General features: G+C 38.2%; 1 protein-coding gene across 1 annotated transcript in view; it reads right to left on the minus strand.

Moving 5' to 3' along the window:
- Positions 1–10,396, minus strand: part of LOC126366124 (uncharacterized) — a 31,971-nt gene extending 21,575 nt beyond the window's left edge. The window contains exons 1-2 of the mRNA XM_050009072.1: positions 9,104–10,396; positions 8,042–8,192 (exon numbers count right to left, since the gene is read on the minus strand). Of these exons, the coding sequence (XP_049865029.1) occupies positions 8,042–8,192; positions 9,104–10,396 (1,444 nt within the window). The remainder of the gene's footprint in view (positions 1–8,041; positions 8,193–9,103) is intronic.
- Positions 10,397–10,778: the final 382 nt, after the last annotated feature.

Consider the following 10,778-nt stretch of genomic DNA (forward strand, 5'->3'; position numbering starts at 1 on the left):
ATTACAACAAGCTACAATTTGAATCGGGGCGTGTCACATTGGGTCGAAAGTGCTATTGCAGGGACTTACGATTCAACTTTCGTTTATCACATATTTGATTATGCCAATAGATAGAGCTAATCAAACACAATAAATGTTATGTTAGGTCATTTTTTCCTAAAGTGTATACTTTGGTCAGAAAAAAACATTTTCTGTTTTTTTTGTATGAAACGTATCAAAGACAGTTAAATTTCTGCCAAGTCCATACCGATCCAGCCGCGAGACCTTATTTTCTGTAATCTTTGTCTAGTTGACTACTCAAATGCAAAATCAGCATCTGCCTAAAGTTGCAATTCTTTGAAAGAAATGGGTCAGAAAAGGACAAAAAATTCAACATTTCAAAATTCAGTTTTATGTTTTATTAATTTATTATAAGCTTAGTTCTATGTTAAATACTATACAGAAATACATTACAACACAAGTGACAAAGTTAAAATGAACAAAAAATTATTTTGAAGGTACCTACCCAGAGCATTATAATTAATGAATAACCTTACCTTATGTTTTTTCGTTATAAAATTTCTCAAAATTAATTAACTTCTATATATCACTATTGCTCGCCATAAATTGTGACAATACATTCTTACAACTCTTAATCATTGGTTACCTACATAAGTTTTAACAAAATAATAATATAATCTTAAGAGATAAACAAAAATATACTACTTAACTTGTAAAAGACAAAAGATATTAAATACAAAAAAGTTAGCCATTATTTTAAAATGCTATTCACTTCACTATCACTAGAACTATCTTCTAAATTACTTATGTCTATAAATTCTATATCAGATTCAAGCGGATAATGCAGCAAAAGCTCTCTGGCTTCGGAAGAAAGAATCATTCCCTTTTGCTTTGTCATTTGAGGTCTAAGACTCGTTATCACTGGATCAGAAGACAATAGAAGATTATGCAAAATGTCTTCATTTGTCGCTGTCCTACTTATTTTTCTGGAATGGTTCTCTCTGTATTTCCGGAAGTCTTTGTTACGAGCTTCTGCTGCTTCTTCAGATAGTTTTCCTATGGGCATAGCACCAAAAATGGATAAAATTTGCATAGCACCAAAATGGGCATAGCACCAAAATGAGCATAGCACCAAAATGTTTAATTATATCTGCTCCATGGATCAATAGCTCGATGGCATGTAATACCATGGATAAAATTCCTCATACATCTTTGCAGTGTTTTTACAGTACTGAGAAAATTTTGAATTTTATCCATTTTTGGTGCTATGCCCATAGGAAAACTATCTGAAGAAGCAGCAGAAGCTCGTAACAAAGACTTCCGGAAATACAGAGAGAACCATTCCAGAAAAATAAGTAGGACAGCGACAAATGAAGACATTTTGCATAATAATCTTCTATTGTCTTCTGATCCAGTGATAACGAGTCTTAGACCTCAAATGACAAAGCAAAAGAGAATGATTCTTTCTTCCGAAGCCAGAGAGCTTTTGCTGCATTATCCGCTTGAATCTGATATAGAATTTATAGACATAAGTAATTTAGAAGATAGTTCTAGTGATAGTGAAGTGAATAGCATTCTAAAATAATGGCTAACTTTTTTGTATTTAATATCTTTTGTCTTTTACAAGTTAAGTAGTATATTTTTGTTTATCTCTTAAGATTATATTATTATTTTGTTAAAACTTATATAGGTAACCAATTAATTGTAAAAAGAGTTGTAAGAATGTATTGTCACAATTTATGGCGAGCAATAGTGATATATAGAAGTTAATTAATTTTGAGAAATTTTATAACGAAGAAACATAAGTAAAGGTTATTCATTAATTATAATGTTTTGGGTAGGTACCTTCAAAATAATTTTTTGTTCATTTTAACTTTGTCACTTGTGTTGTAATGTATTTCTGTATAGTATTTAACATAGAACTAAGCTTATAATAAATTAATAAAACATAAAACTGAATTTTGAAATGTTGAATTTTTTGTCCTTTTCTGACCCATTTCTTTCAAAGAATTGCAACTTTAGGCAGATGCTGATTTTGCATTTGAGTAGTCAACTAGACAAAGATTACAGAAAATAAGGTCTCGCGGCTGGATCGGTATGGACTTGGCAGAAATTTAACTGTCTTTGATACGTTTCATACAAAAAAAACAGAAAATGTTTTTTTCTGACCAAAGTATACACTTTAGGAAAAAATGACTTAACATAACATTTATTGTGTTTGATTAGCTCTATCTATTGGCATAATCAAATATGTGATAAACGAAAGTTGAATCGTAAGTCCCTGCAATAGCACTTTCGACCCAATGTGCGTGTGCTTTGTGACTCGGCGCAACGAATGACGTGAAATGTCAACGCGGGCTGCTCAAAACTGAATCGCAGCTTTCACGGGAGCGGGACCATTCCAAAGCGGATTTTACACACTTTTTAATGACTATGTAGATGAAAGAAAGGATAGTAGTAGTGAACGAGTAATTACTATCAGAAAGTGGCCTTTCTACTATCTGCTGATAGTGCCAATGGCCGAAGCGTCAAAAATATTTCATCTTGGAATTACGAAGCACGTTTCATCATGCTCTTTCCCTGTGCGTTAGTCTCGATAGATTACGGTGGTCATATAGTGTCCGTTAGAGTCGCCGGTCACTCGTATTTTGTAAGCGTATTTTACGTTGAAATGGTGCTCAATAATTGCTGCCCACTTAGTGACCAGCGATTCTGAGGGACACGTGATATCTAGAGTTTCCTTTATTGTTGGAAGTAAGATTTAGGTGGGTAAAAATAATAAAAAAAACATGTCAGGCAAAAGCGGAATGTTTTATCAACTAGTATACATATCTAAACTCGCGCCCGTAATCCGTAATGAGGTGGACAGCGCCACAAGTAAACAGACGACAACTTGCAGCCACTAGTACGAATCACTAAACGAAGATATGTTGAACTTTATGGTGACAAGGTATGATGCCTATCGCCCATAACAATTGTCCATCGTGTTAGAAAGGACTTATGTTCTCTGCCAGTTTTTCGACATGTCTGGAAAAACAAGCCGGTGAATGTGTTCTATTTTTTTTATTCGTTTCCAGAACCGCATAGAAGTTATAACTATTGTATATGTCTTGTTCTAGTTGCTCTAAGTGTTGTCATTATCACCTAATTTTATACCAATTTCTGATTAATAATTTCGAGGCACACTTTATTTGATCAATTAGTACTAGGGAGCTATAAAGTAAATGCTATGTATCCTTACGAGAGCATTTTAGTACTTACTTAAATAGAAGTAATTTGCAAGTTAACAATTTATCTACGTTATTAATTTTAGCGCCAGGAGGTCGGGCGCATGAGTCGTGCTACAATTTATATTTAGCAGCGTTTAGACAAGATACAAGATACCTTTTAGCCTCTTTCAGACAAATTCAAGCACTCTCTTATTTTATCCATTTACTGTACAGTATCTGTGGTGTCGTTCAACTTGTGAACTAAACTATTGAGCTCTCTAGTAAGTGCCCGCCTGCCCGGTCACTACTTGTGTCTTCAAGGTAAGAGTGAATAAGCACTTTTTTGGCGGACGCGTTCCACTTGCGATCTTGTAAGTGCGAATCAGATCAAGGATCAGTTTGATTACCTTCAGTTAATTCTGTTACTTTTGCTGTGAAAATACTTAGGACATTTTGTAAGGAATATCGTTCGATTCAGCTTTTTATTTTATATAGTTATTACGAAGATATAACTATGTTTCAAGTCTTATTTACGATTAAATTAATAAAAACAATTGTTCCAAATTCTGGAGTAATTAAATTCGTACCGACTACAGCATGTGTATAGTTCAGCAAACTACCTTTTAAATTCGATACATCTATATTTACTACAAAAATGTGGAAAGTAGAGTATTTATAAATTGGCTGACAGAATTTTATTCATAGCATCTTCAGGCTTTGTCTACTTTGGAACAATACGTAGCGTAAAAAAATGAAAAATGACTGATAAAAAATCCATCATTCTGTCTACCTCAAAAGAATATAGGCATAAAGGCATGGTTTTTGACGCTGAATCGTTTTAAATGCGAAGATAAAGTGATTATATTCCTGTACAACAATTTGATGTACCTATGGCCAGGAGGGAAACGAAAAACTTGTTACAATGTCAATGCTGTTTATCATTCCGGGCACGTTTTACAAGTTGACTAAGGTTCCGCGACCTGTCTAACTTGACGGAATAATTTATAGGAGATGGGCACACCACTATTTGTATACTACATATTTGCATAGGACGCTAATAGGAAGAGGAGCTACAAATTGTTTTCTGACAACCTGTACTGTGGTTCTATCCTCACCGATGTGGAATACAGGTAATGACGGTTTCAGGATTTACAGTAGGCGGTACAAGTAGTATTACAAGTATACTAACTACTAAAGAAATTGGACTGGACTTTTTGGGTACTGAGAAGGTAACTGGGCACCCTCAGGCCTGCTGTCTTAAACGTTGTATCGGGTGAGAGCCTTCAACGCTCCCCATTTGTCCGGCCAAGTAGTTAATGCCATCTGCGGCAAATCTACAATAAGTCACGTCAAATAAAAAATAATAATAATGACAGATTTGCCTGCACACACATCGATGAATAGACGACTTTTTTTTATTTATTTTCTTTATATCCTTAATCTAAATACATGGTTTGAATGATGCCGTTAAACCACAGAGGTTTGTCTCGGCACCCATTCACAATAAACAATTTCACTGGCGATAGACTTCGACAATGTTTGGTTAGACGCAAGGCAAAGCCATGTCGCATAGTGATGATATGCCTATAGAAACCATCTTGGGTCCGGCCTGTCGTACTATTCATGTCAAAGCATCTTGCAACATTGCATTCTCCTTGCTTAATGATTCATAAACGTTAGAATTCCAGCGCTGCGCTCTTATGGGATAGTCGTCCGGTCGGTGGGACCACGTGATCTAAAAATATAGGTTCGGAATCGGACTACAAGTCCGATTAGGAGATCGAACCAAAAGGAAAGAAAAGTTTATGTGGTCCGATTGGCAGTCAAAGCAGTCGGACTACGAGACGCCCGGGGGTTTACTGTAAGTAGTGCTTTCGTTTAGATTGACACATGATTTTTAACCTAACCAACTTCAAAAAAAAGAAACGTTAAAAAAAGAAAAGAAAAAAATAAAAGTGAAAAAAATAAGAAAGAGAGAAGGGTGAAAAGGAGGTCATCAATGTTTATATTCTACGATAGGTACGCATTATGGAACTAAGTTTACTTTTTCCACAAAGGAGAATGGGCGAATCTGGTCCAAGAACCTCCACTGATGAGACTTATATGTAATGAAAGCTTATGCTTTCCCTATGAATCTGGCAAAGTACTATCAGATTCTGTCCCGGGGTTCTTTTTTTACGGCCATGTTTGTCCTGGCTAAAAATGTGATAAAATACAGTGGGAGCTAAAATCGGCTCAAGATTTGTTGCTGGATAACAAAGTCTACATAAATAATTATGTATCATATTGTATATCATTTTAAAGAGGATCTTTTCCAGAATCCGAAACATAAAAAAAAAAACAAAAAAAAATCTTTTTGTAAGCGAATTATAGTCAATTTATATCTGCAGCGCCATTGTTTCTCGGTAGCTAAGTTCAAGTTTCATGCCTTTTACCCCTTCCAAAAGTATCTTACCGATTTTTTTTATATTGCTTCCGGAATTTGATCTGAGTGATAATAACAAGAAAAATAAATAAACACCTCTCCGATAGAGACCGGCTAAGCTATTGCCTATTGCAAGAAATCGTCATCATTAGCAAGTCATTACGGTATTGCATATTATAAGCTTATCAGCAACTTGGAACTTGGTCCAAGAACCTCCACTGGTGAGACTTGCATGTAATGATAGCTTATACTTGTCCTATGATTCTGGCAAAGTTCTATCAAACTCTGTCCTAGGGTTTTTTTACGGCCATGTTTGTCCTGAGTGTACAGTAGTGGACTGCAAAATCACCTCAGGATTTGTTGTCGAAAAACTATTTAACTAAGTCTATATACATAATTATATATCATAATGTATATCAATTTTAAAGGGAAAGGTTATCAGAATCAGAAACACAAATAAAAAAAATGCATTATGTAAACGACTTTTAGCCAACTCACGTCCGTAGCACCATTTTTCTCAGCAGCTACGTACGAGTTTCGCGCCTTCCAACCTTTCCAAAGAAGCCCAATCATTTTTTCCTTCTTCTGATATTACATTCTTAACCTGACAAGTGACAACAAAGAAAAAAAAAAAATAGATACCATTCCGATAGAGGCCGCGTAAGCTATGGACCTATTGCAAGATAACGTACTCAAAGGCTAGTCATTATAATCCAACAGACGTAACATGATTAGAATGCGGCGGGACGGAAATGTAGTACATCGCCTTATGCGAAAGAGACGAAATATGTGTCTCTTTAACACTAACAGCAATACAACTATACAGCTTAGTACGAGAGAAACAAGAAATAAGTCATTCTAATCAAGATGCAATACAATGACTCTATTGTATACAAAAGAAACACATTAAACAAGTTCAGGCAATAACTGGTGCAAAAGGCGGCTTTATTGCCAAGGTAGCAATTACTACCAGGCAACCTTACGTTTACGATACGTTTGTTGTACCATTCGGCATTGTTTATAAGACAAGATATAAGCCTGGATTAATAAAACAAGATTGTGGTGAAAGAAAACATACTACATTTGCGTCCTCCTGCATTCTAATCATGTTACGTCTGTTGGATTATAATGACTAGCCTTTGAGTACGTTATCTTGCAATAGGTCCATAGCTTACGCGGCCTCTATCGGAATGGTATCTATTTTATTTCTTGTTGTTGTCACTTAGTCTTGTCAGGTTAAGAATGCAATATCAGAAGAAGGAAAAAATGATTGGGCTTCTTTGGAAAGGTTGGAAGGCGCGAAACTCGTACGTAGTTGCTGAGAAAAATGGTGCTACGGACGTGAGTTGGCTAAAAGTCGTTTACATACTTACTTAATGCATTTTTTTATTTGTGTTTCAGATTCTGATAACCTTCCCCTTTAAAATTGATATACATTATGATATATAATTATGTATATAGCCTTAGTTAAATAGTTTATCGACAACAAATCCTGAGGTGATTTTGCAGTCCACTACTGTACACTCAGGACAAACATGGCCGTAAAAAAACCCTAGGACAGAGTTTGATAGAACTTTGCCAGAATCATAGGACAAGTATAAGCTATCATTACATGCAAGTCTCACCAGTGGAGGTTCTTGGACCAAGTTCCAAGTTGCTGATAAGCTTATAATATGCAATACCGTAATGACTTGCTAATGATGACGATTTCTTGCAATAGGCAATAGCTTAGCCGGTCTCTATCGGAGAGGTGTTTATTTATTTTTCTTGTTATTATCACTCAGATCAAATTCCGGAAGCAATATAAAAAAAATCGGTAAGATACTTTTGGAAGGGGTAAAAGGCATGAAACTTGAACTTAGCTACCGAGAAACAATGGCGCTGCAGATATAAATTGACTATAATTCGCTTACAAAAGGATTTTTTTTTGTTTTTTTTTATGTTTCGGATTCTGGAAAAGATCCTCTTTAAAATGATATACAATATGATACATAATTATTTATGTAGACTTAGTTATCCAGCAACACATCTTGAGTCGATTTTAGCTCCCACTGTATTTTATCACATTTTTAGCCAGGACAAACATGGCCGTAAAAAAAGAACCCCGGGACAGAATCTGATAGGACTTTGCCAGAATCATAGGGAAAGCATAAGCTTTCATTACATATAAGTCTCATCAGTGGAGGTTCTTGGACCAAGTTTCATACAAAAGTGCCCATTGTCATTTGTGCTTTAGATATCCAAGTGAAACAAAAGAGTGTGCGTGACCAACTACGAGATGATACGCACCTAAAAGCTTGGAGGGAAATACCTGACAGTATCTAACATATCTCGTATCTACGAGTGGGATGCGTGGGATGATTTAAGCTGTAAGTATACAAAAAAAATATGACCTGGTGGTACTTACGCGATGAGTTGCCAGTTGTAGTAGAGCTGTGGCTGGTGGTGGAGGTGGTGCCGGTGGGAACCCACTGGGGGGCCTTGCACTGGCTGCAGGCCACGCGGGGGTTCTGGGCGCGCTCCGTCACGTCCGGGGCTGGGGGACCACGCTTTTTCTCCTACAACATACATTACGTATAGGGTAAGGAGTAGTGGACAAAATACTGTGGAAATGGCGGTGGATTGGTCATGTCCTTCCATAGGTCTATGGAACACCCGTCCCGACGAGCTTTGATCTGGTATGCGCGTGGAAAACGCAAAAAGGGGGCGGCCCATAAAGACCTGTGCGACGCTCGATTGACCGACAATTAAAAACTTTCAGCATGGGAGCAAGCTACAGACGCTGCAAAAGATCGCGAGGAGTGAAAATCTGTTATTTGCGCCCTACATTCCAACAAAAAACGGGGATAAAGGGAAATAGAAGAGAAGTTAATGCCGAGGCAATATTACAATAAAATTCGTCAAAAACATCCAACTGGTCAAAGTACTGTGATGAAGTCTTCAAATGGATTAAGTTTCCTTTTTCTTGCATATCCCTTCATAAAAAGCAACAAACATTATCATCTGTGGTCTGTGAACCCGCGACGACTCTACTCATTCCAAAGATTTCATTTCATCTATCTAGATTTCGAAGTTAGGATTCTTCAGTTCTGAAAAGTTTTCGTCAGATTATTTTCTTAGAGAATACTTCTCTCTGCTCCAAGTTGTAACAATGAAAAATGCATGAAAAATGTTACTTTCTTAGAATAGAAAGTTCAAAATGAGACACGAGGTTTGAATTACTTATCTATCTAGACAAATATGTATTTATGTAGCCTGTCTTACGTTCTAGATATGGACAGATTTTAGATAGTCTTTGAAGTAAGGTTGTTCTCACACTAGCGTTTTTTCTAAGCGGTGTGATACCGTGGCGTAGCCAATGCTAGTGTATGGAAATAATCGCGGCAAAATAATCGTAACCGTAAACCGTATTGTCACGTAGAAGAAAATCGATAGTGTGAAAGCAGCATAAGGCAAAAGTTACCTGTACCTGTGTATCGAAGAATATGGAAGGTATCCGCGTGGCGCGAGCGGGGTCGCAGGTGCAGTGTGCGCGTGCGGCGCGCGGCGTACCCAGCATGATGACGTCAGCGTCCGCGAATGTTTCCGCCTCGTCATCCACTAAGTCCGTGTGAGTACTCCTCGATTCGAGCGTGTCCTCCCGAGCCCACGTCTCCGATATTCTATTATCCCTAAACCGTTCACTCGGAAAATCGTTGTATGACATTTGCCTTCTTATACTTCTACATCGACTGCGATTATCTAAAGTAGAAAATTTCATTGAATCCAAAGAACAGTTTCTAGACGCGACATCGTCGTTATTATCGAAGCTACGCATTTTAATCATTTTGTGAGTCGATCGCCTATTCATGTCCGAGCTTATGTTGCAGTCCCTTAATCTGTCAAAGCACTGGTCTACGTTGCCAGAAAAGTTCGCGTACGTCGATGCGTGTTTAGAATCGTCTTTAGGATATCCCGTCGACGAATAAATGCAACTTTGGCTATTAACTCTTCTCTGAGATTTATCGGCTAGAGACAACATCGACAGTTTCTTGAGAGAGCTCGAGGAGCCCGACGTTATCTCCGCCAGTTGGACCGCGTTCTGGTGTTTTTTTGACATAACTTCGCCACCCATCTTTTTTAAATTAGACAATTTCCGTTTTATTTTCTGCATCAGCGTGTTCGTGGGATCATACGATATTAACTGTTTTGAAATATAATTTGACACACCTATAGTTTTGCTTTTATTGCTCTTCCGGTCAAGGCTGCGATGCGAACCAATCGCGAGATGGCTCCTTCCGGCGTCGCGTTTGATCCTCTCTAAATCATAAATATTAAGAGTGTGTCCTCTGTGATCGCCGATATCGCGGTGGCAGTTAAGGTAATTGTTTTGTTGAACATTGCAGTTACATACTAAGTCGAATTCCTGTTCTGATATGTGTTTGTCGATGCATTGTCGTTGTGCGGCGAGAGCAAGACAGGCCTCGCAGTCGACGCCGAGTAGCAGCTCGAGGCTGGTGTTGCGGATGAAGCCGTCGCTGAAGGTTCGCGAGCGGAAGTGCGCGGCGTGCGGCGCGTGCGGGGCATGCGGCGCGTGCGCGGCGAGGCAGTCCCAGTCCTGATCAGCGCAGGCGGGGCCGGCGCTCGCCTCGCCCTCCACCATGGTGGAGGCGTCGCGGTTGACCGTGATGACGCGCGGCTGTCGGCCCGCACGGCCCTCGCTGCGCACTGAGCTCCGCGAGGGAGACGGCGACGGCCGCTTGAAACTCTCCACTTGAATCATATTTGAGTTCTCAACTAGCGCTCCGTGGGTACCGCATTTCCTGGAACAAAACGATAACATTATTTCAAGTAAGTGACTTACATTGTGGTAGATAGTAAGTGCTACACACAAAAGAGTCTGCAGCATGTGCTTAGCCTCGATTCAACGATAAAATACAATAACGAATATTGCGCTTTCTTTAGAAAGGGTTCAGTCATAAACTTCGCCAATATTATCTGCATGAATATCTGAGACTTTGTAAACCTATTATAATAAACTTACAAATGAGATAGTGAAACTTAATTTAATGAAGTCAAAATAAAAGGTATGCGCAGTAGATTTCACAGTCCCGCCGAGTAATTAAAAAAAAAACAGAGAGCTTTGAATAAAGCTGGACCGTTCT

The sequence above is a fragment of the Pectinophora gossypiella genome, chromosome 1, assembly GCF_024362695.1.
Source record: "Pectinophora gossypiella chromosome 1, ilPecGoss1.1, whole genome shotgun sequence".
Lineage (NCBI taxonomy): Eukaryota > Metazoa > Arthropoda > Insecta > Lepidoptera > Gelechiidae > Pectinophora > Pectinophora gossypiella.